The 25,564-nt window shown below is 43.4% G+C and overlaps 1 protein-coding gene across 2 annotated transcripts in view; it reads right to left on the reverse strand.

Moving 5' to 3' along the window:
* Prtfdc1 (phosphoribosyl transferase domain containing 1) overlaps window positions 1-25,564 on the reverse strand; it is a 109,357-nt gene that overhangs the window by 6,270 nt on the left and 77,523 nt on the right. Inside the window, exons 5-9 of one of the 2 annotated variants that reach the window (XM_013348970.2) lie at window positions 20,349-20,366; window positions 18,896-18,978; window positions 18,412-18,458; window positions 13,128-13,204; window positions 11,098-12,760 (exon numbers count right to left, since the gene is read on the reverse strand). In XM_013348970.2, coding sequence (XP_013204424.2) covers window positions 12,713-12,760; window positions 13,128-13,204; window positions 18,412-18,458; window positions 18,896-18,978; window positions 20,349-20,366 — 273 coding nt within the window. In that variant the 3' untranslated portion in view covers window positions 11,098-12,712. Of the gene's footprint in view, window positions 1-11,097; window positions 12,761-13,127; window positions 13,205-18,411; window positions 18,459-18,895; window positions 18,979-20,348; window positions 20,367-25,564 lie in introns of those variants that run through there. The other variant, XM_026782979.1, reaches the window with a different exon arrangement.

Genomic DNA, 25,564 nt, shown 5'->3' on the forward strand with positions numbered 1-25,564 from the left:
AAGAGGAGTTGGAACAGTAGGCTGCCTAGAGAAGAGATGTGCAGAGGGGAGAGAATCCCCGGGTAGGTAGGTACAGTCCCCAGTCACCTATCTCCACACGCAGACTCCAGCACAAAGGGGACTTCAGCTGCCTGAAGCCTGTGAGCACCAGCTGCAGATTAGGAACGGAGCTAAATGCCAGGTTCTTAAATGCTGTGTGTGGGAGCATCTGAAACAGATCTTAGTCACTTGGACTCTGCCTTAAACACCCACACAACAGAGACGGACCCCAGCGCATCAGAGAAGGCAGAGCAGCTGCACACCTCAGAAGACTTGATTAAATCCGTATTCCTTCCCTCTTTTCACTTCAGAAGTGGGTCTTCCATCCCCTTTACTGAACACTGAGAATATAGACTTCTCCAGATAGGGAGGATGTGAGCTTACTGCGGCTTTCAACAGCTTTCTAAAGAAGCACTGCACTTGATTACTTTCCAGTTTCATTTTCAAGCACCCTCCTGCCCCAAATCTGGGAATTTATAAAATCCCACAAGATGTTGACAGAGTGAATTGTTTGATATTGATGAAGTTCAGCAACAGAACTTCATATGTGGTTTTTGGTTGCCCCGAAACAACGGGGCTCCACTTGTTTATCACCACTGTGGGAAAACACGAAGCATAAAACTCAAGAAGAGTTAAAATCCTTTTGGAGGAAATATTTCTATATAATCCTGATAGCAAGCACATACAAATTTACCATCTTAAGTCTTTCTACTGTGTGCAGTGTAGCGTTAGGTACGTGCACACAAAATTCTAAAATGTTTTTATCGGTAGAAATGAAACACCATAGCCATTAAACACTCCCAACCCTTGGCAATGGCCGTTCTATGTGCTTTCTGTAGTTTTGCTTTTAACTCATAGGCATTTTAGAGGCCTTGTACGAACAGAATCACATAGTGTTTGTATTTTTGTGGCTGGTTTATTTCACTTGCCATATTTTCTTCAAGGTTCACTGATGTTGCCTGCAACAGTCTTTGTTTTCCTTCAACCCAGGCTAGTCTCAAACTCCCCATGTAGTTGAGGATAACTTGAATTTCTAGGAGTCCTTCCTCCACCTCAAATATCAGGATTACTGGTGTGTGCCACCATGCCCCATTTATGTGGTGCTAAAAAATCTAACCCAGGGCCTTGTGTATATTGGGCAAGTAGTCAGCCAACTGAGCAACATCCCCAACTTTTGTTGTTGCTGTTGTTATATTCTGGGTGTTGAATCCTCCATTGTATATGCCTCCCATTTGTTCATTCATTCAACCATCAACGCCTTTGACAGATGATTGGGTTGTTTCCATTTCTTAGCTATTTGTGGACTTTGTTCTATGAATATAGATGTTTTAGAAAATAGTAATTTCTTAACTGAGGTGCTGTGTTGCCGCAGGGAAGAATGAGTACAGCTGAGGTCTCACTAAGGGGTGGGGATGTGCACGAGAGAGGCACATGGTGCTCAACAAAATCACCGACATAGTTCAAGCTCTGCCAAGACCTCAAAGAATGTTACCGGCAGCATCTTCAGTGTCTACGCTCATTTCCTTCAAAAACAAAACAAATTATTATAAACAAAAGTGTTTTCCTTTTGGACTTGATGAAAGTGTTTAGTATTAAGTGAAATGTTCTGAAATAAATATTGCAAAGGCTGTAGAAATGTTATATTTATTGAAATCTTTCTAACCATCAAATTTGGCCCATCCATTTATGAGTAAGTTAAACTAGATCCATGGAAAGATAAATAAAAAATAGTTTCTGTTGAACATATGAATTATATGAACATATAATCAATATTAATCTATGACCATCCTAAAATGGATGTTAGCAAATTATTTGAGAGTCATTTGGATCCTTTTAAATATCTTGAGCCAATTATCATCTCATTGTTATACAAGTTTTAGTACAGGCTTTTTTTTTTAAACTCCTGTTTTTCTTCCTGGACCCCTCCCTACCCCCTGAAAAAATGGATACAAAGACACGTGGAGAATGGTGTTTGCAGTTCATGCTGTTCCTTTTCTGCCTGAAGTAATAGTGGTAGAAAGGTTTAAAAGAATTTTCAAATGTGTGCAATTCCTTCCCAGCAGCAAGCTTACGTTCCCTATTGCCATTCCAAGGACTAAAGAGAGTCTAGACTAAACCATGAATGTGAGAAAATCCTGGAACATTGTTAGGGCCCTCCATCACATGAATATTATGCATATTTTATTCCTGTCTAAGAGACTGTGAGGCAGAAAGGATGAATAAAACATCTGGCTAGAAAAAACGAATTTACCTGGGGATGCACTTTGAAAAACGTGAACTTTGCCTTCTTTGTGGTGGCTATCAGAGAGACCCCGGAAATTTCCTAATATAAATTTCTCCATAAGAAATAGCATTCTAAACCAGGTGTATAAACCGTACTCCCAGCTCTTAGGGTGCTGAGGCAGATGAATGGCTCTAAATTTGAGGTCAGCCTGAGCTACAACGTGAGACTCTGTCCCAAGAATACAACCCTAACTAAAGCAAACAAAAAGGCCACCATATTCTTCCCTGACGTGTACAACACGGGGATTTTACTGCTTCGAATTCATTTCCAATTATTTCTAGTTTTCACTCTTTTATTTCAAGATCGGATCAACGCTGAGCAGATTAACATCGGAGATCCAGGAATCAGTCACTGCACGAGTTTATGGTGCACTACTTGACCAAGTTCCTGCATGTGTTAATCTTCACGGGGAAAATGGAGATGCTTGTTTAACTACACAAAGAGAGCAGCCACTCGGAGGGAAGTGGAAGGCTGCCAGGTGCAGAAACACGGCGTCCAGAAAAATCACTGATTTGAAGATCATCCCTCTCCTTATATAAGCGACCAGATGTTGTTGAACTCAAGTTTTTAAAAAAGCTCGTGAGTCACAGAGAGCTGCAGAGCTTAGCAGCTCCATTAGCTACAGCACGTTGTGGTATGTGTGATAAGCAGCTTGTAAAATGAGGAAAATTGGTTCTGTACCAAACCATTTAAGACTCTTAAGTTATAAATGTGAACGGCACTGAGCATGAACGCTGAGTAAGTGAAGGAGAACTGTGTATACAGCGTGTGCTCGAACGCCAAACAAACAACTGAAGTTAGGGCCAACCGATCTAAAGAATTCTGGAAGACATTGGGCTCTGCATAGACCTAGTTGTACTTTATTATCAAATGTGTGTAGGTGTGTCAGGGTTTATATCTATTGAAGGTTTGTGGTGTGTGAGGGGAGGCAGACAACTGGAGTCTGAGGAAGTTGGTCAGTCACCTTGCCTACACAGCTGGGAAACCAAGGGACGGCTGTTATACTCTGCTTGCTTCCTTTTTTGAGACAGGGTTTCTCAATAGCTTTGGAGGCCAGTCTTGGAACTAGCTCTGTAGACGAGGCTGGCCTCAAACTCACAGAGCTCCGCCTGCCTCTGGCTCCCAAGTGCTCAGCTTAAAGGCATGTGCCACCACTGCCTGGCTTGCTTCCTTTATATTCAGTGCAGGGCCTTTGAGTAGGATTGTCACTAGCATCCAGTGTGGGTCTTCCTTTCTCACTATCTAGAAACACCTCGTGAACAAGCCCAGAGTGTTATCTCCTAGGAAGTTCTAAATTTAGTCAAGGTTAGTAATCACAGTGGAGATCTGCGCACATATTTTAGAGATAAGAAAAATGCCTTTGACCTCTGTCCATTCAGAGATCTTGCCAGTTTTAAGAGAGCTGAAGGACTCTGAGAGGTCAAGCCTGGTTTTTAAAAGGGCAGCAGCAATGGAGTTCACACAGAAATGAAGTTGGCACACAGTTCTCACGAGAAACATGATTCAGTAGAAGGGAAGGTGTCCAAGCAATGCGTCTGTGGCAGGAGAGACGTTAGATAGAAAAGGGTTCAACATATTAAAGACCGCTTAATGGGGACCTTAAAGGAGAGGCTTCCCTTTAAAACCTGGAGAAACCTTCGAGACAGAGCATGCCACGGGAGGGATAGGGATGAAGCACGAAGAGGCTCTTCAGAGCCGAGGCTAAGGGGGTCTTCTGAGACACACACCGGCCCAGCAAATCACAATGGCCAAGAAAGTATCAGACTTTTGTAAGATTTTTGGTGAGCTGATAGGTTTCATACATCATTTCTTAGTTCAACATAGCATATGCTACAAAAAACAGGAAGGAGCCTGTTTTCCTCCTCTCCTCTCCTCTCCTCTCCTCTCCTCTCCTCTCCTCTCCTCTCCTCTCCCCTCTCCTCCACTCTCTTTGCCTCCCCTCTCCTCTCCTCTCCCCTCCTCTCCCCTCTACTCTCCTCTCCCATCCCCTCCCCTCCTCTCCTCTTCCCTCCCCTCCTCTCCCCTCCCCTCTTCCCCCTCTTCTCTTCTCCTCCACTCTCCTCTCTCCTCCCCTCCCCTCCTCTCCCCTCTCCTCCCCTCCTCTCCCCTCTCCTCTCCTTCCCTCTCTTCTCTCATTGGTGCTGGGGATAGAAGCCAGGCTTTTGTATATAGCAGACAAGCACTCTCATCCTGAGCTATGATTGTAGCCCTAGGTCTTTTAGTTTCTTACAGGACAGTGAATGAAGACAAATGTCCTCCTTCTGTCGGAATAAACCAGGTTACCACATCTCTTTCTTTCCAGGGAGATCAGGAGTCTTTCTGTTTGACTCTCAAGAGTCAGATTTCCCCTGGAATAGAGCCTGGGACCCTCAAACCTCTACCACCCCTAAGATCTCCTCGGGGTTCCTTGATTCTTGCTTTACAGACCTTGCGCTTCCCCTCACCATTTTCTGTCCTCTGTCTCTCTTATTTATTATTTATGATACTGGGAACTGACCATAGGGCTTATCATGTATTATCCCAGTGTTGAGCTATAGCTTCATAATTCTTATTTGAGGAAGGGCCTTATTAAGTTGCTCGGGCAGACCCTGGACTTGGGATCATCTTGTCTGTCCTGTCCTGCCTGGCTTTCTCCTTAGTTTTAAAGTCTGTCTGCTGTTGCCAAAACTACCAACAAGATGCTAGAAAGTCAAGTTTGTTCTTAGGTCAACAGAACAAACCACCTTTATTACCACACGGTATTCAATCAGCAAGCATCTGTAAAAGCTTTTTAGCATGGATATGGGAGATTTCAGTTTTATTTCTGTCTCAAGATGGACGTATATACTGTGTGGGTAGGGATGAAATTTTAGTCTGAAAACCAGACCTAAAGCTTCAGAAGCATTTAATGCATGGCTGCCATGGGAGCTGTCACCTGGCCAGATGCAATGGACTTGTCACATGTCCAGTCCAGTCTTTAAGATAACTTGCACTTGACGGAATGACCGGTCAGTGCGTGTACCACACTATATGCTTCTGAGTGGGATTACACTGGCTAGTTCATTTTCTCTAACAGCTTAAGATATTTTAGATTTATTTTGTGTATGTAGGTTTACCCTGCATGCATGAATATGGCACACATGCCCACCTCCACAGATATCAGAGGCACTGGGTCCCCTGGAACTGGAGTTACAGGCGGTTGTGAACCTGCATGGTGAGCCTGAGGCATGATTCTTCCACCATCGGCCTGCCATGTTACATTTGTGACAGAATCCTCTGTGAACACCTAAGATTTGCATGGCCATCCTGAAGTTGTGCAGTACAAACTATTTTCTAGGTTATGAATATTCTTCACATGGCAGAACCTACTTCCTTGTTAAAATAAATACAGTTTTGGGTTTTGTTTGTTTTTGTTTTTCCTTGCAACCATCCCTTCCTATTAGATTAGGAGCACTGATAGGCTTCCACTGTAAAACCGTGATGATTAGTACTCAGTAGCCTGTGGTTTAAGGTGATTTGGTGGTTACTGTTTCCAGGAATAAGATCATAGCCCCAATCATTTTATAGCACTTGCATGTGATAATGGGCTGCTGCTGTCATATCCAACCATATAACTTCTGTGAGTTAGATAACACCCAGCCCATGATGGGCAGGCAGCTCAAGTTGCTTGGTAACTCAGTGGTTAATTGTTAAATGCTTAGTTTCCGCTAAGGCTACCTATTAAAGGAAGAACAGTTGTCCATATATGACAGTGAATTCTGGCTCCCAAATCCCAAAGGCCTCCTCCTCACCTAGAGGGCCCTGCCAAAGGCCTCCTCCTCACCTCGAGGGCCCTGCCAAAGGTTCCTAACTGCATCTATAGTTACCGTGGATACCTCAAGCACCATCGGGTCTGCTGGATTGTATGGACCAAGTAGTAGAGCAGGCTGCACAGCAACCTGAGCCTGTTATAGAACCTTCTATTCTGGGTCCCACTTAAAACTCTAGCTTTCGGAGTCGTCTGGTACACGGGCCGGAGTGACACCCCCACGGGAGGAATAGCTTTCGTGGATGTAGATAGGCCCATTAGCCACTGTGCTTCCTCCCTGGTGGTGGGACGGGCAGGTGAAACAACTCAGAAGGAATATCTCTGCATGACCCTCACTCCTAGAAATTTTACTGAAGTAGATGGTCCTTGATTTTGACTTTGATCTTTTTTCCCCATTGTTTCATGCAATCACTCTGCTGGATAGTTTTATTAACTCGACAAAAGCTAAAGTCATTTGAGAGGAAGAACCGTAATTTAAAAAAAATGCCTCCGTAAGACTGAGATATAGGTAAGCCTGTGGGACATTTTCTTAATTAGTGATTGGTGGGGAAAGGCCCAGAGCATTGTGGGTAATGCCAGTCCCTGAGCTGGTGATCCTGGGGTCAATAAGAAAACAGACTGAGCAAGTCAAGTGAAGCAAGCAAGCAAGTAGCCCTCCTCCAGGGCCTCTGCATCAGTTCCTGCCTCCAGGTTCCTGTCCCGTGCGAGTTTCTGCTCTCACTGCTTTTGATGACACACTATTATATGGAAGTGTGAGAGAAGTAAGCCCTTTCCTCCCCAAGCTGTGTTTGTCATGGTGTTCCATCACAGCAATAGTGACCCTAACAAGACAATGACACATACATACATGCACACACACACACATAAAATGCATAAGTAGATATGCTTTATCCACACTTTATAACCACTGAATAATCAACTTCTTCCCTGATCTTAATAGGAAATGCACAGGACATGTGTCTTAGGGTTTCTTTTACTGCAAAAAGACACTATGACCATGGCAACTCATTCCTCACCCCCACTACCCCACCCCCTGGAAGGCAGACCAGGCTGACCTCAAACTCACAAAGATCTGCCTGCCTGTGACTCCCAAGTGCTTGGATTAAGGGGAATTAAAGGCATATGCCACCACCCTCCTGCTGACCACAGCAACTCTTGTAAAGGAAAACATTTAATTGGGACTGCCTTATAGTTTCAGATGTTCAGTCCTTTATCCTCATGGGGAAAGCAAGGTGGCATACAGGCAGACATGGTGCTGGAGGAGCTGAGAGTTCTACGTCTTGATGGGCAGACAGCAGAAAAAGATTTTGTTACACTAGGCCAGGCTTAAGCATTTGAGACCTCACAGCCTGCCCCACAGTGACATGCTTCCTCCGAACAAGGCCACACCTACTCCAACAATACCACACCTCCTAATACTGCCACTCCCAATGGGTCAAGCATTCAAAGGCATGAATCTATGAAGGCCATACCTATTCCAACCACTACAACACATAACTTTCCCGAGGGGGCTGACATTTGAAGGTAGTCACAGCAACATATACCCATGGCCCTTGATCTTTTAATATGTTTCTATTCTTCTATCAGGTTGTGGTAGTCTTCTACCTTCCTTTGTAATGCCAGACTAAAAAACAAACAAACAAACAAAAAAACCAGAAAACAAAAACAATTGTGGTAGAAGTGAGCCTGCCATATAAAACCCAATGTAGACCATGCCCCTTACCTTTATCACTCAGCTGCCATGTTTAGAGGGGGACTGGGCCTTCCAGAAGGGCACATGGGCGATACTCTCATCTAATCCAGCTGAGAGCCAACAGTGACAGCTAGACGTTCAGGCCTTGGTGTTTACGTGACTTTCTATGAGAAGGGAATTGTCCATGTCTGCCCTGCCCTGTGGGGTACCACAAACCACCCCAGCTTACTGAGCAATAGTGACCTAGCTAGCTTGAATGAGGACGTGTATTGCTGCTTTTATTTAGCATTGACTTAATCATGAGCAGCTAAGTGTTGCCCTACTGGGCAGTTCAGTGTCACTTGGTTGAAGCTTTGAAAATGTAGGGCTTCTATCAGACCTCATAAAACCTAGACCATGCCCCTCTCAGATAAAAGAAATACCAAATAAATACCAATTGTTGGTTTACGCTCCTCAGCCTGGAAATGTTTTATTACAAAGCACCCGAGTAAGGGTTTCTATTGCTATTATAAAACACCATGACCAAAAACAAGTTAGGGAGGAAAGGGTTTATTTGGCTTACACTTAATACTTCTAGTCCATCACTGATGGAAGTCAGGACAGGAACTCAAGCAGGGCAGAAACCTGGAGGCAGGAGCTGATGCAGAGGTCATGGGGCGGGGGTGTGTGTGCTGCCTACTGGCTAGTTCCTCATGGCTTGCTCAGCCTGCTTTTTTATAGAACCCAAGGCCACCAGTCCAGGGATGGCGCCACCCACAATGGGCTGGATCCTCTGCCATTAATTAATAAAATGTCCTGCATTCGGATCTTATAGAGGTATTTTCTTAATTGAGGGTCTCACCTTTCAGGTAACTCTAGTTTCTGTCAAGATGACATAAAATTAGCCACCACACAAAGCAATAATTGATTCCTCCTTTCTGGATTGTATCACTGTCTGTTGCAAACAACAACAACAAAGCCCAAGTGTCTTCCTTGTCCTTTCCTGTTGTTTGTTTTTCTTTGATGGAGTTCATCACCACTGTCATACATCACAACACCATCCCCTAGCTTTTGAAATTACCACTGTTTCTTCTTATCCTGCCTTCTCAAGTGAACCTTGCAGGCCAGCCTGGTCTACTGAGTGAGTTTCAGAACAGCCAGGGATACACAGAAAAATCCTGTATCAGACCCCCCCCCCCTCGAAAAAAATGAGGCCACGGTGATATGTGTTCAGGCTTATTTCCCCCTTTGAAGATGTAGGATTCTGCCCTCCTCTCCTTATCGTGTCTCCATGTTCACCTTTCAATCTGAGGACCAGTCTGCTCTGGGGGAAAAAGCCATTGACTTCTAGGTAGAAACTGCACACATCAAGAACAAAACAGCCAACCTAACTTTGAATAGATAAGAAAAAGACACCTTTTTGGTTAAAGTGACCACATCCGGGGGCCACCACAGCTATTAGCAAGGATCCTGACTGGGTGAGCATGGAGTCCGACCAGCCCAGTGTCCTCGCAGGCTCAGGCAGCACAGACAGACTCCTGCCTGCTCCAGGCTTTCTCTCGTTTCCATCAACAGTCCTGCCCTGTTGTCCTCTGGGCATGGTGCCTCTGGAATGTGGCCTATTGTGACTGCTGTGAACTGTCTTTCCACAATGCCCTTTCTCCCTGCACTATACACCTCATGGATCCTAAAGTGTAAATGCTGCTTTGCCCCTCCTTGTACCAAAGCATTAACATGCCCACAGGTGCCCTCGTTCTGTGTAAAGTGGAGAGTACCACTGTTTTGTCTATGCCTTCTCTACACAGGGTTCAGATGCAGCCCTCAAGTCTGACATGCAGCCCCCGTCAAGAGTACCCTTTTCTCATCGTTCTCCACACCTCTGCATGGGGGCATGGTCACCACTTCCACAATCCCGTCCTTCCCTCCTGGAATCTGCTTATCCACCCATCCTCTCCTGTTGTCTTGGGATCTTAAGGAATTTCATGACCAGCAAATTAAGTAAAATTCTCAAAATGCTAAATTTTCCAGATTAGACAATTAGGCAGAGGGTGAGCTCAGGGTTTTCTAGAATGCAGTGGTTCTATTCCAAAGGGAGGGAGTAGCTCCCTGATGCCTGGGAGGGGATGAGTGATCAAGTGATCACTCTCTCACTGGGAAGGCATAAGTGTCTAGCACAGGGCCTGAGCAATCTAGACTACTCCTATAGGTTGCTTTCACTGTTTCAGAATATCAAAAACATGGCAATCCATCGGAGATAGCCAAAGAACACCAGGAGAGCCGTTTATTGGCACCTCACGCTTGAGTATGATGCTGAAAGTGTAAAAAATTCCAGCCAATTTATAACTAGGCAGTTTAATTTGTTCAGAAAACTCTAAAGTATTACTAACTTTATTGATTAAACAGCCCAAACATTCTAATTTAGTAACACATATATTTTCCCACCCCCTCCTTTCTGCTTTTGTGGTGTTGGGGCTGAGCATGGTCCCACTATGGAGAAGCTGTCACAGTCCTGCTCCATGTCTATGGCAGTTGGTGCTGTCAACTTGACAGACTCTAGAATCATCTCGGAGGCTCGATATGCCTGTGTGGCATTATCTTGATTAGATTAATTGATGTGGAACAACCCTCTTAATTGTGGGTGGGGTCATTTTCTGGCCAGGAGATCTTGGACTGCCTAAAATGAAAACTCTGAGCTGAGCACTTGTCTGCTTTCATCTTTCTGTCTCTTGATTGTGGATGTGATCAGTTCCTTCAAGTTCCTGGTGGTGTGACTGACTTCCCTGCCAGGATGCACTGCAACCTGGAATGGGGAACTAAAATCCTTCCTCCCTTAAGTCACTCTTCAGGGTTCACAAAAGAAGGGTAACTGAGATAGACCCTTATAAGTACTAACTGCTAAATAAATACCTCGATTTGTTGCTAAGCAGATTTTATGTTTTTGGAGTGATGTGACTAAACTCAGGAGCATAAACCCCAGTCAGCGTTTTGCAACAGGAAAAGAAATGTTTTTCCCAAGATGACATTCTTGCATATCAGTGTCAAAATAGTCTGATATGAAAAAATAGCAGAAATGATTACACTTCTGTGCTTTACTTTTTTTTTTCTTTTTGACGATTAAATATATAAGCCTTCGCAATTTTGAGACAGATCAGTTTTCTAATCTGAACAAACACAATTGTCACAAATGATAATGATGATTACTTAAAATGCAAGATTTTTAAGAAAACATTTCTAAGCTGTCTGCTACATGGATAAATTTCTATTCCAAACCAAGCGTGTGTCTATTTTTCTAGGCCTTTAGGTAGAAATATGGTATAATGGTAAAGTATATATAAAATGTGAGTCTTATGAATTCAGTTCTACACTACTATTAATCAGTAGTGTGCTTTCGTAACAAAGCCAGAAGTGACTCCCTTTGTGGCTTCCCCCTTGGGGAATCTGGGCAGGGTCTGTTTTCTTCTCTGACTGAGATGGGGATAGATATACAGGAAATCTTCCTTCACACGTGAATTCCTTGTCCTCACAAAGCAGGTTTAGAGAGGACAACAGGGAAGTGGCAGATGGCTCCTGGCTTGACGTTTGCTTATCTGAGTGCGTGTTTTGGATTGAATCCAGGCTGACCATGGGCTAGGTACACACAGTCATGCATTTAGGCAGCTGGCTCACACACAGTTCAATGACTGAAAGCATATGAAAGCAGTTGGGAAACATGTCTTTTTTATTATTAGTTTAAAGGACTCTACAATGTAGCAATATGCTGTAGACGGTTCAGAACCAAACAAAGACTATTTAGTTATTTTATTTTGCATTTCCTCCTTTTAGGAGGCAATATATCCAGAACTGTGGGCTTTTGAGCTTACTTTTAATTAAAATCCTTACAAATTAGGAAGTGTCACATATAATGGTGCTAATAGATGTGTGTGTGTGTGTGTGTGTGTGTGTGTGTGTGTGTGTGTGTGTTATGCACAAGAACTTCTGTATGTGTGCTTGCTTCCTCTGGCACCCTGTGTAGTGTGGGAAGTCATATAAGGACATTGAGTTAAATAATTCGACCTTTGTTCATTATTAAAACAATATTTAACTGTTTTATTCTTTCATGCAAATAAGAGTAAAATCCACACTTGTTTAGTGCTGATTTTTGCAAACACCCTCCGCCTCTCAATCCCGCCATTTGCTCATGTCCCACGTGAATAAAAGGATTCAGCTCAGGGGGGCAGGCCTTGCTGCCATTGTGTTTTTTCTAATTAAAATGCAGAGTATTAAACACAGTCGAGTCCACCCATGCACACATGACATGCTGTCATCACATGCAGGAAGCTCAGCTCACGAGCACAGAGTGAAGGCTCATTTCATAACATCATTAAGGTTCATTGTCCCCGCACTCCTGAAAGGTTTTGTCAAAGCAAATAATAACGTCCTGTCACAGCCGGGCAGACATACGCTCCCGGGAAGCTGTCCTTTGGCTCCTGTTTTAGTGAGGGAACTTAGCTGCATTCTTACCGTACAGGCTCAGGGCTAAAGCGAAGGGGGCTGCTGGTTCTTATTACTGTAAAAATGTTATAAAGACATGTAACGTTAGAGGAGTTAAGTGAACAATATTTGAGTAGTCGGGTGGGAGCTTTCCCAGGAAGAGCCCCTGAGAGGAGACTGTACTAAAGCGCAGGTATGTTCTGGAGCATGAAGGTGGGTGGGATGGTGGGATTTGGGGTATGAGAAGGTCAAAGTGGAATGAGTCAAAAGCAGGCACAGTCTTCTTTCCTGAAGAACCGTTGGTATTGACATTCTAATATCCGAAAAGAAGAACTCATTTTTAAAAAATCTTTTACATGCTACTGAGTGAAGAGGGCCATGGAGACAGACTTTACACTCTGGCTTCCTGAGTAGAAGAATCATATTATCTGGGAAAGAGACGCTGAGGAGTTTTGCTTCATCATATTCGGTATTTTTCTTTACCGTGTTCGTTGATCACACATATGTGCTGAAACCATAGAGGGTAAAAAGGCATCAGGATTCTATTTTCAGCTTAAAAGTTCACATAGAATGTGCTAAATGCCTTGATGACTATAGCAAAATAAAATAATAAACAAAAACAAAAAACAGTATAGGGCCATTGTTCTGCTTCCTTTTTCTCAGCACCCAATGCAGATAAGCATGATATGTTTCTATCATCCTGATAACCTACCTTGTGGGGTACTGGAAGGATTGGAAGAATTAACTGTTTCTTCCAAAGTGTTCTCATCAAAAAATATAGCTACATTTTGCTACTGTTTTTAGTAATTTGTTATATTGATGCTAGTATTAACGTCTTAGGTACAGAGAATTTGGGTTTTGTATGCAATACTTACATTCAGGTCTCGGAAGTATTCATTGTAGTCTAAGGCATAGCCCACCACAAAGACATCTGGGATCTCAAATCCAGCATCTTAGCCGAAAGAGACAAGGAAGAAAGTTTAGAGCATACTATTGCTATATGCCACTCTGGCACTTAAAAGGTAAACAGAAGTGAGAAGCATTGTGCAAGACAATCCAATGAATGCCTGGCCCAGAATGATGGCTTGGGGACACAAGGCAAACAAGCAAGCATGTATGCGGAATGGGCCTGTAGTGTGCAGCGTTGAGGAAGGGTTCAGGAGGCCCAGTGGATGACGAGAAGTGTGTGTGTGTTAGCAACGTGACTTTATTCACAACAAGCGGTGTGTAAATGCCATAATGCCTAAGGAGATGGTCTCACAAGCACAGAGGCCCATTGAAGCAGAAAGCATCATGGCACTGCCATATGTAACCAGGATGCCTGCTGCCACAACTGGGAAGCCATTCTCCCACTGTGTCACTGTTCTCAGCCTGTTGACAGGCTGGAAAGCAAAACCTGGGAGACAAAACGAAAGAAAAGGGGCTTGTGAGCTCGAAGGAGAGGATGCTGAGCGTCATTTCTGTGCCAACTTACCGTGCAGGGAATTCTACTTAGCTCTTTATCTCTAATGAGCGTGGACCGGGAGGAAACACTCTGGTGCAACAAAAGGAGACAGTCGAGAACATGCTGTTTATTAAGGAACAAACAACAGCGGGCTGGAGAGATGGCTCGGTAGTTAAGAGCACTGGCTGCTCTTCCAGAGGAATCCGGTTCAGTTCCCAGCACCCACACGGCAGCTCACAAATGTCTGTAACTCCAGTTCCAGGGGATCTGACATCTTCACACCAATGCCCATAAAATAAAGTTAAGGAATTTTTTTTTTTTTTAAAGGAAGAAACAGACAACAGTTTTCTCCCAGAGATCATCAGGCAGGATAATGTGTGTGGTCTAGTGGTTTTTAAATTTGCTTCAGCATTTTGGAATCTTGTAAATTCGTTTGTTGTAATACAATAGACAAGAGGCATGTATGCCTAGTTACATGACACTGTACCCACAGGTACAGCCTGTGGACAATGATCTTCACGGTCACTACCATTTGGGGTATTCATTTTTTTTTATTTGTTTGTTTTGTTGCTGTTGTTGTTTTCTCTGGAGGCATTGTTTCTCTGTGTAGACCTTGGCTGTTTTGGAACTCACTCTGTAGACCAGGCTGGCCTCCATCTCATGCTGGCCTGTCTCTGCCTCCCAAGAGCTGGGATTAAGAGCATGTGCCACCACCGTACAGCCCATCATTTTGATCTCTATGACCTAATATGTTTTCAGTTTACACACAGTGCTAGAAGGATCAGCTTTCTAGGGGCCTGAATTATTGTTTGATTCCTTGAACTTGCTGTTTGCAGAAATATAAGCCAAGAGGAACTGTGGACAGTGGTGCATGTCTGTAATCTCGGTACTTGGGAAGCTGAGCCAGGAGGCTTTTGAGTTAGATGCCAGCCCGGCTCCACAGACAGACCTTGTCTGAACAGAGAACAACAAATTTAAAGAGGAGGAAGGAAAGACATTAGCATTTTAACATATAACAAAGATGCTCAAAAATGCTGTCTCGGCACTTCAGAAAGGGGAAACCGGATTCTGAGCTAGCTAACACATCAGAATTAGTTCCAGGAAACCCTACTTGAACAATAACAGACTTTCTAGGGAGCAATGGAGTCCTTACAATGGTGTGGTAAAGCAGACTGTGAAAACTGAAGCCCAAAGTCGCGTAGAAGGCTGAATATTGTGAAGTTATGGAATAGGAAATTGATGAGTCAGTGGGGCTGTCAGGAATTAGAGAGGCCCATCACTCACTGGTAAGTGCAGCTCCTGCAGTGTTTGTAAATGCTGTGGTCTGAGGCAGACTGCCTGGGCTTGTTACTGGCCCTCTTTGTATGGTTGCATGACCCTGGCAAGCCATTTAAGCTTGTTGTGTTCCACTTCTTTGCCTTTTAGATGGGCATATCAATAGCAGCTGTTCTGGAGACTAAACTAACTTACCCTGTATGCTGTACAAACCTGGCCCGCCCGGCACATCATAGCTTCTCAGTGTTAGTTGCTATTACTTAAAAGTGTGTGTGTGTCCTACAAACACCTGATTTTTGACAAAGAAGCAAAAAATGTAAAATGGAAAAAGAAAGCATATTCAACAAATGGTGCTGGGATAACTGTATCAACATGTAGAAGAATGAAAATAGATTCTTATCTATCACCATGCACAAAACTCAAGTCCAAATGGATCAAAGACCTCAACATAAAACCAACCACACTGAACCTTATAGAAGGGAAAGTGGGAAGTACACTTAAACACATTAGAACAGGAGACCCCTTTTTAAATATAACCCCAGTAGCACAGACACTGAAAAAAAACAATTAATAAATGGGACCTCCTGCAACTGAGAAACTTCTGTAAAGCAAAGGACACAGTCAACAAGACAAAATGGCAGCCTACGAAATGGGAAAAGATCTTCACCAACCCCACACTAGACAGAGGTTTGATCTCCAAAATATACAAAGAACTCAAGAAACTGCTCATCAAAAGAACAAATAATCAAATTTAAAAAAATGGGATTTAGACCTAAACAGAGAATTTTCAACAGAGAAATCTAAAATGGCTGAAAGACACTTAAGGAAATGCTCAACATCCTTAGCCATCATAAAATGCAAATCAAAACAACTCTGAGATTCCATCTTACACCTGTAAGAATGGCCAAGATCAAAAACACTGATGACAACTTATGCTGGAGAGGATGTGGAATAAAGGGAATACTTCTGCATTGCTGGTGGGAGTGCAAACTGGTACAGGCCCTTTGGATTTCAGTATGGTGATTTCTCAGAAAATTAGGAAACAAGCTACCTCAAGACACAGAAATACCACTTTTGGGTATACACCCAAAGGATGCTCAATTATGCCACAGGGACATGTGCTCACCTATGTTCATAGCAGCTTTGTTTGTCATAGCCAGAACCTGGAAACAACCTAGATGCTCCTCAACTGAAGAATGGATAAGGAATATGTGGTATATTTACACAATGGAGTACTACACAGCAGAAAAAAATAACGACATCTTGAAATATATGGGCAAGTGAATGGAGCTAGAAAACATCATATTGAGTGAGGTAACCCAGACCCAGAAAGATAAATATCGTATGTACTCACTCATAAGTGACTTTTTGACATAAAGGAAACAAAAACCAGCCTACAGTCTACAATCCCAGAGAATTTGGACAACAAAGAGGACCCTAAGAGCGACAGACATGGATCTAATCTAAATGGGAAATAGAAAAGACAAGATCCCCCGAGTAAATTGGGAGCATGGGGTCCATGAGAGAGGGTAGAAGAGGAGGGGAGAGGAAGGGAGGGGAACAGAGAAAAATGTATAGTTCAATGAAAAAATTTTAAAAAAGGAAAAAGTGTCTGTGTGTCTTTCTGTGTGTGTGACTGTCTGTGTGTCTATGTGTGTGCATCTGCATGTGTGCGTCTCTGTGTGTGTGGTGCTGGGGATCTAGGATACTTATTTGACAAGTGTTCTACCACTGAGTCACATCTCCAGTCTTAGTTGCTCTTATTTTATGTTGTTCTTATAAAATGACACAAGAGATTAACAACTAATTGAATTTGGTTTTGTTTGGTTGTGTCTTTTTGATATGAGGTCTCACTATGAAGCCCAGGATGGCCTTGAACTCGTGATCCTCTTGCAGCCTTCTGAATGCTAAGATTCCTGTCCTTAAGTGGATTTGTTTTGTTTGTTTTTAAGGCTTTATTTTTAACTCTGTGGGGTGAGTGTGTGTGTGTGTGCGTGTGTGTGTGTGTCGATGGCTGTGGAGCCCAGACCATTCCATCCCTATGAAAATGGAGTGACATGTGGCCGTGAGTTGCCTCGTACAGATGCTGGAGTAGAACTTGGCTCTCCTGCAAGAGCACTGTTGTTAACCACTGGCCCATCTCTCCAGCCCTATGTTTTCAATGCCAATTGAAAATCTTCTCACAAAATTTCTGCTTAATAACTGCACATAATGATAGTGACTTACAGACCCGACCCCAAGGCCAAGAGGAACAGGCCATGGGCTCCAGTTATCTGCCCAGAGACGACCTGGTGTGCAGTTAGGAACCCAGCAGAGGAGACCAGTGTTTAGAATTAAGAAACCCTGGCTCATGACCCCTCCATACTATGCCTCTCTGGCTAATGTTTTCTCAGCTTGCTGATGAGAATTGGAACCAAATGATCCTAGGAACTTTAGAACAAACGCAAGTTAGAGAATTTTAGCTGAAGTCTGCCTTAAGTAAGCAAGTAAAAATAAAATAAAAAAATAAAAAATCTCTTTTTTAGAATAAAAGATAATTCAGTGGCTTTGGCCCTTCTGGGAACAGAGACAATCTTATTGTGAGGAGGACAACAAGACACCCTGGACAAGGAAAATCTCCCAGAGCACATGTCTGAGGTCAGGTATGAACATGGCATACCGAGAGCTCTGCTTGCTCTTGTTCTGTGCTCCTGAATTTTTGTTGGTGGTAACAGGGAGATGTCTCATTAATGAGCGGGGTCTGGAAGGGGGCAGGATAATCCTTCTAAATTTTGCAGTGTCTCTTTGATTGGTGCAAATAGCTGCCAATCAGGGACCCTTAATATCTGAATTAGTCTTAGGGGAGGAAAGCCATTTCCACCCTAAAACTGATCAACTGCATAAAATGTAACAGTAGAGCTGGGCATGGAGGTCCACGCCTTTAACCCCAGCACTTGGAAGGCAGAGGCAGGTGGATCTCTGTGAGTTCCAGGCCAGCCTTGTCTACAGAGAGAGTTCCAGGACAGGCTCCAAAGCTATAGTGAGAAACACTGTATCGAAAAACAAAATAAAACAACAACAATAACAACAACAAAAGTAACAGTTGAAGTATCCAATGCACCAGGGTATCCTGGGGAAGACCTGTAATCCCAGTACTCAGGAAGCTGTAACAGAAGGGTAGATGCCTGTTTGAGGCCAGCCTGGGCTACATAGCTAATTTGTATACTAACCTGGACTGAATTACATACCAGTGAAGTTCTTTAAAATATAATCAATCAATCAACCAATAAGTCCAATACATAGAATGGGGTTGTTGTGAGAGATGCAATCATAAGATGTGTACCTTCGAGGAGCCCGAACCTCCATCAGGAGGTGGTGGACACAAAGAGTTTGTAGGACTATTTGTATCATCTGAAATGCCACCAGCTCCAGAAAACCACCCCAAACCCTGAAACACTTACAGTCAGGTCTGAAGCTGTCACTTCTGGCTGTTCTCTTTACCAACAAACTGCCATTAAAAAAAAATTCACTTTAACCACTCCAGTAAATTAGGATATGAATTGCAAAGAGAATTAAACACTGTTAAGTTGTTGTGTACTCCTCTGCCCCACCCCCCATGCCTGTGGTGTACCACCATGGCCTGCTTTAACTCCTGCCTGTGCAGCTGCAGTGTGGCCTCCCTGGGCTGGATGAAGGAAGCATGCTGAGCAACTGCTGAGGGCTGGCCTGGCTGCTCCTGTAAGCATGTGGAGCAAGGCTGCTGCCAAAGGCCTTGCTCTCTCATCCCTGTCTCCCTCAGGCTGGCAGTCAGATGAGTTTTGTCAGGGAGGTCAAAGCCCAGCATCCCAGGTTCAGTGCTAATGGCTCGGGACAGTGTTCTGGGAGAGGATGCCTTTTGGTCTTGTTTGGGAGGACAGAGCACTGAGCTGTGCTGTGTCGACTCACCTGGCTATCTTCACCATGTTGGGCTTGTATTTCTCGATGCTGCTGAGCAGCGCTTTCATGGTCCTCCCAGTTCCAACAACATCCTTTGCAAAAAGCAGAAAGCTCACAAAGCAATTTGCATAGCATACTGCTCTTTACATTTGCAGAGCTATTCCTTATTAATAAAATGCACATTCATTTCAAAGGCCAACCCGTAAGAGTCCACACAGAAAGCAGAATCAGTTATGCGTTCGTGGGCATATCATTTGGAAGCTGGAAACCATGCTGGTGAATATTCTTCTTGCATCCTTAAGCTGTGTTAGAGGGTTCGGTTCTGCCTCTGGGGAGCATGTGGGTCCTTCCTCATTGAGTGGACCCAGACTCTCGCATGCACAGTCAGGGACTAAATTTGGCCCGGAGGTTACATTTCACAAAACAGCAGACACATGAATTTTCATGGACATGGGATGTCCATCCGAATACACTGACAGGATAAACGCCTTGGCCTCCCTACTCCTTAGGGAACGCTAAGTGTGTCTGCACAGCAGCTGGTGATATCCAGGGGTTCCGAGCTCCTCGGCTGCGGCCAACACAGGGTCTCCGCTGCTGACGAGCTGTGGATGCACCATTACACAGAACTGGCAGCTGCAACCTATTGTCCTCCTGATGGAACTCAGCTGTCAGGGTTTGGTGAGGAGCACAACAGGTCCCAGTCTAGCCAGGGTCCAGCGACTCATTTGGCTGGAGGGGCTACTCCCTGAGCTGTGTGCAGCCAGAACTGTGCACAGAGAAGGACACACCAAAAATGTGGAGTGAAAGCCTGACAACAAAAAGATTCTTTGGATTTTCGGTGGCTGCTTAGACAGGTGTGCTCCCGAGGGAACGTGGCCGTTGACTGTGGGAGTCTGCTGAGTCTACAGCCTTTCTGCATCTTTCTTAACAGGAAAACAAAAACAGCAAAAGACCCACCACCACTAAACCCCCAAAGCTTTCCCTTGGCTTGTCATGTTGATTGATTGAATTTATGATTTTTGAGGCTTGAGATGGATTAAAGGCATTGGAGGTCACTAGCTGAGGAGAGTTCTGGCCTCGGTTTTGCTGTTAAATAAATAGTAGTGAATGTATTGGCTGTTTCCACAAGCTATAAATAGTAGTGAATGTATTGGCTGTTTCCACAAGCTGTCCACTCTCCCTCCAAATGTCTGGCTCATAAATCATGAAAGAACCGACTGAGGTGTCTGTAAGATTGGCTATAAGACAGGACCAACTCCCACATAGGCATTGGAAACTGTTGGGTTTGGATCATTTGAATCCAGTGACTATAGTTGGCTTCTGTTAAACACCTTTAAAGTGTTACACGCCGGGGGGGCCGGGGGACTTGATACTTGGTCAATTTGATAAACAAGGCCAACATTTTGAAACTCTCCTTTAGACTCTTATAACTTCCAATATCAAAAAGGAATGGCCAGCTTACCTCAACAATGAGAACATTCTGGAGGGAAAGACAAAAAACCAAAAGCATTTCAGAATATGATAATAATTAATTAATTAATTAATTAAAAAGCATGTGTCACAAGGCAAAGCTGAGTTTTGTTTACAGTTAGAATTTCATAATGTGCTCAGTAGATTTTCCCATCCTTTAAGTCCAAACAACCAGAGGAAACAAAAGTATCCCAGATTCATTTTAACATCGCCGTGGGATTACTTGGTGTTGCAATTTTATTGTCTATATTCAGGTTAGTAGCAGGCTCAGGTCAGACCTTGATGCCTGTTTGAAGTGGCTATCCACAAAATTATGACATCTCAGTAGCCCATGTCCCTCTGTCTCCCATCTTTGGGATCCCAAGCTCACCAGCAGGAAAGCCGCCCAACATAAACGACATCATTAACGGAACTCAGCAGATATCATACACTTAACTGTGACAGCCCTCTTTCCATGTAGTCACCCAAACCTCCGCTGTGTCTCCCCTTGAGTTTCCAACCCTGAAGAAACAGAGCTGGGGTGTGGTGTGGTGGGTAATTGAAAGAGCTTTGTCATAAAAACACGTCAGATTCCTCGCTACGCACTCACAAGGTATTCATCGACTTTTCCTGAGAAATTAATTATGTTCCATTCCATTTCTTGTTAGGTAGCTTCTTTGCCCACTAGACTTTAAATTTCATGTAGTAGGGGATTGTGTCTGTCTTGTTCACTGATGTATTCCCAGACCCTACTGAATTACCTGCGCGCAGAGGCAACAATTATTATTTTTTTTTTAAAAAGAACAGGAACCGTTAGTTTTTATCAGTGAATTAAAATAAACCAACTAAGTGGATTGGTAGTAGTAAATAAATGCTGCCCACCAAATTATGACTATGATAATATACTATTACAATCACTAAGTGGAAAGAATTTTTCTTAAAAGTAATGAGGTTTTATTTAATGCTTTAAATTTTTTATACTTATTTATTTTGTGTCAACGTGTATGGGCACAGGTCCCAGCCCCTTGATCTTTCTCATTCATCCTTGATTAAGTAACTGTAATATCAGATCAAAGCATAAATTTCTTATTTATATCTGATACAAAGGAGACTTAATGAATGAAGAACATTAACAAACCACCTCTCCAAACAAGAAAACTGGGAAAGCTGTATTTTACAGTCCATGTCAAATGTGTAGAAATGCCTGTCTGGAAGAGCTTTTCTCTTAGGTATGACATTCTTATTAAATCTATTTATTACGAATATTAATTTTCACATGGGAGGCAGATGCAGGTAGGTCTCTGTGAGTTTGAGCCTAGCCAGGTCTACAAAGTGCCAGGACTGTAACACAGAGAAACTCTGTCTTGAAAAGAAAAGGAGTATTAATTTTATCATCAAGATGAAAGGCTGTATTATCTACTCTCAAAGGCCTTGTATTCTCTCTGTGCTGTTGGACATTAATGCCATGTGTGGGGCTCAGCCCACTCTGCCCTCTAATACTCACGCTGCCAGGAATCTGTTTAGCATTTTCAACATGGCTTGCTATGACCTTTGCCCTCGATTCATAGCACTTAACTTGGACATGTATTTTCAGTTTGACTGAGGCTTGACCAAGACCATTAGCTAACCAGGGTGCTTAGAGAATGCTGTGGTTAATTGAATTTCCTTGTTCACAATCCCTTTTTGGTTCAATTATGTAAACAAAAATTTCTTTCCAAAATATGTTGGTATGCATTCTTGTCTAATTATGGATCCCTGAAAAGAATGGTCTGTCTGTCTGTCTGTCTGTCTGTCTGTCTGTCTGTCTGTCTGTCTGTCTGTGTCTCTCTCTTTCCCCCTCCCTCTTCCATTTAAAAACTATGTAACATAGAAGTCATCTTTGAAAAGATTAACCCCAGTCCTAAGACTGTAGGTAGGAAGTGGGACTTGCATGTGTACTGATCATAAGGTACATTATTTTAAGTGTGAACAGTTTTAAAGAAAACTGCCACCTCCAATTTCAGCTCTCCTCTCCCCACTTGCTGCTGGAAGAGGCCAGCAGTGTGAGCTCTGCATTGCCTTCCTGGCTGGTTTGCCTGTGTTTCTCATAAGTACAAGTACTTTACATTTCTGAAAATACATGCATTATGTATTTTTTGCAAGGCTGAGATGGAATGCTGGACCTCCTGCATACCAGGCAAGTGTTCTTGTCTCAGCCTGATATATTTGCTAACACATTTAAATAGTTAATTTGGGTTTTAAATGTATCAAATCATGTTTGAAAACAGAAAACCTAAAGATTTTCCTTCTTCATTCCTTCCTTCCTTTTCCCCCCAAAACACACAAAGTAAACAAGTGCTCTCCCACAAAACCATACCCCAACCATGACCCTTTTTAAGTTTCAGTGTGTACTTAACTTTAAAGAATTTAAATGTATGTATGCTTTAAAAATATTGAAATTACAATAACATTCTCTATTTTATGTAACCAAAATCTCACATCTAACAAAAATGATAAATTTTTAATATCATATAAAGTCAGCTGCATATTCGAATGTTTCCAGTTGTCCCTAAAAGGGCCTATGTAATTTGTCTCTTCAGTCTAAGACCGCACATAGGATTCTACTGTGTTTGAATGTATTCTCCAGGATTCCTGCATCTGAAAATTAATCACCAGCAAATGTTAAGGTGGGGCCCAATAAAAGGTGATCCATTCTGCCTTCAAGAGTAGAGTATGACTATCACTGCAAGAGTGGGTTAGTTATCTTGATAGCAGATTGTTATAAGAACGAGGTAGTCCCCTTTCAGTCTCTCATCCCTCTGTTTCTTGTTTTTCCGCTCTGCCGTGGGATGATAAGTATGTATGAAGGCCCAAGGTATAGAAGATGTAATGGTCCCAGCCTTGGAAGCATTAGTGTTGGTATCTAAGGAAACCGATCCTTTCGTTTTCATGCACCAAGATTGGACTCAAGGGCTGAGAGACAAATAGTAGCCCATTTCCTCTGGTCAGCACAGAACACTGGTTGACAAGAAAAGATGACAGGAAAAGGCAGTCCAGAAAGGCTTATGCTCAAGGTGTGGTGGTGTACACCTAAGCAGAGCCCCTGGGAAATAGAGCCAGGAAGATCATGAGTTCCAGGTCAGCTTGGGTTATACAACATGACTCTGTGGAAGGGAGGAAGGGAGGGAGGGAGGGAGAAAGGAAGGAAGGAAGGAAGGAAGGAAGGAAGGAAGGAAGGAAGGAAGGAAGAAAGGAAGGAAGGAGATGGAGGACAAAATAAGAAAGGAGAGCCCTGGAGAGCCCTGTGTGGTAAATGAATAATTTTGGCTCTTTTCTTTCACTTATGAGATGCCGTCATCTGCAGTTTTCCCTACCCGGCCTTTCGTTACCATCTACTGCTTTTAATCTGCTCTGAGCAAGTGAGCGATCCACTAAAATCCCCAGTTTCTGAGTGGGCAACCGTGGGGACTTTTTCCAGAACTCTCTATGCCTCCAAAACGCTTCCCATCTGATAACCGTGATCGCTGAATCTGAGATGTTTGCCAATTACTGTCCTAGTCATCTCCTCACAGCTAGCTCACTTCCTCCCAGAAAGCCAGTAACAATCTGCGGGGGCTGTAGGCGGAAATTCTATAGGGACTTTAAACTCCAGTGTGTTGTTTTGTTGCTATTCTGAGGTCTGAGCAAAGCCTATTGCATTGAGTTATCCTAATGAAGAAAGGAGAAGGTAGGAAAGAATTATACAAATATACATAATGTTCTTAAGTTGTCTGCCCCTACTTTTGACCTTTGAAAACACAAAGCAATCAACACACCACACTGTCTCAGCAACTGCAACAGGGGTTTGTGTGGTCACCCTCGGAGGGATTGGCACAGCAAGGTTGAGCTGGAGGGTGGGCTGCCGACTGTGAGGATGAGCGCGACTCCAGATCCCACAGAGAAAGGAATGTCTCTCAGCATTTCATTTTCTGCGATAACTCCCGAAGTTGCCAGAGTCATTCATCAGCGGGCATTTCCACCATTGTTCTCAGCCGAGTCAGAAGCAATAAAAAGGAATGATTTAAACAGTTAAGGCAGCCGGGGAGTGGGGTGGGGGGGAGGTTGGATTTTGGCAAGTTTCAATGCTTCATTCTGGCATTTGATTAGAAACTTATTTGGGGGTAGGGCGCTTGTCCCCTGAAATCTTGCACCGAACCTGCACAGCTGTGTGTCTGTGCTGCCAGATCTGGGCCTGCTTCCCTGCTTCCCTGGTTTTCTTTTACCCTTTCAGGGGTTTCTCTTCAACATGAATAGAGTCTTCCTGCTTTAATGGATACACACATTTTATGAAGTGCCAGGATTAAATCAACTTGGGGATAAAGAAAATGAGAGCGAGAGCGTGTTGTGAGGACAGCTTAAGCTCACAGAGTAAAGGCTTTTAAGCGCGAGAGGTGACGGGACAGAAGCGGCGAGGGCTCATTTTGTTCAGCAGCAATGACCTAGTTAGAACTGTGACTCAGCCAGCCTCCCTTGAAAGTGAAAGAAGGCAAGAAAGAAAAGGAGAGGGAAAGACAGAATCCTTTCTCTTATTTGAACTCCAGCATCTTGAGAGGACCCCAGAGGTCCCAGAGCTGCTGGTAACACACACGGTACAACTGAACAGAACTGTTGCCATGTGCTTTCTGAGGCCCTTTCTTTCATAAACAAATCTAGGAACCATTTCCATACCTTCCTCTTCATTCTTGCTGCATGCCTTGTCTGCAGCTTTGCACACACAGACAAGGAAGTGCTTGGACGACTCTGCCCCTCCTCTCTCTCACACTTCCTTCGCTCTATTTTTTATTCATATTAAATTAATTAGTTAGTTAGTTGAGTGATCTTTTCTACAATTTACCACGAATATATTCTTTTTCCCCTAAGTAGCTCCATGAAGTCGCCTCTGCCCAAACTCAGCAAGTTCAACTCTTTATTGAGACAATCCGTGTACTCTATAAACCCAACCCAGCCACATTTCCAGCGATTTATCATTTCCTTGTTCAGTTCCTGATTTGTTTCCTTAGTCATGCGGGGCCAGCCCTGGGCCTCCCTACTTTCTCTTTTCTCCCCCATTCTAAGTCTGCTTCTCTTTCTCTTCCTTCTTCTATGTTACTCCTCTCCCCACACATTCTTCTTAAGATCAACACAGTTTCTTCTTCTTCTTCTTCTTCTTCTTCTTCTTCTTCTTCTTCTTCTTCTTCTTCTTCTTCTTCTTCTTCTTCTTCTTCTTCTTCT

This window comes from Microtus ochrogaster, chromosome 16 (genome assembly GCF_000317375.1).
Source record: "Microtus ochrogaster isolate Prairie Vole_2 chromosome 16, MicOch1.0, whole genome shotgun sequence".
Taxonomy (NCBI): Eukaryota; Metazoa; Chordata; class Mammalia; order Rodentia; family Cricetidae; genus Microtus; species Microtus ochrogaster.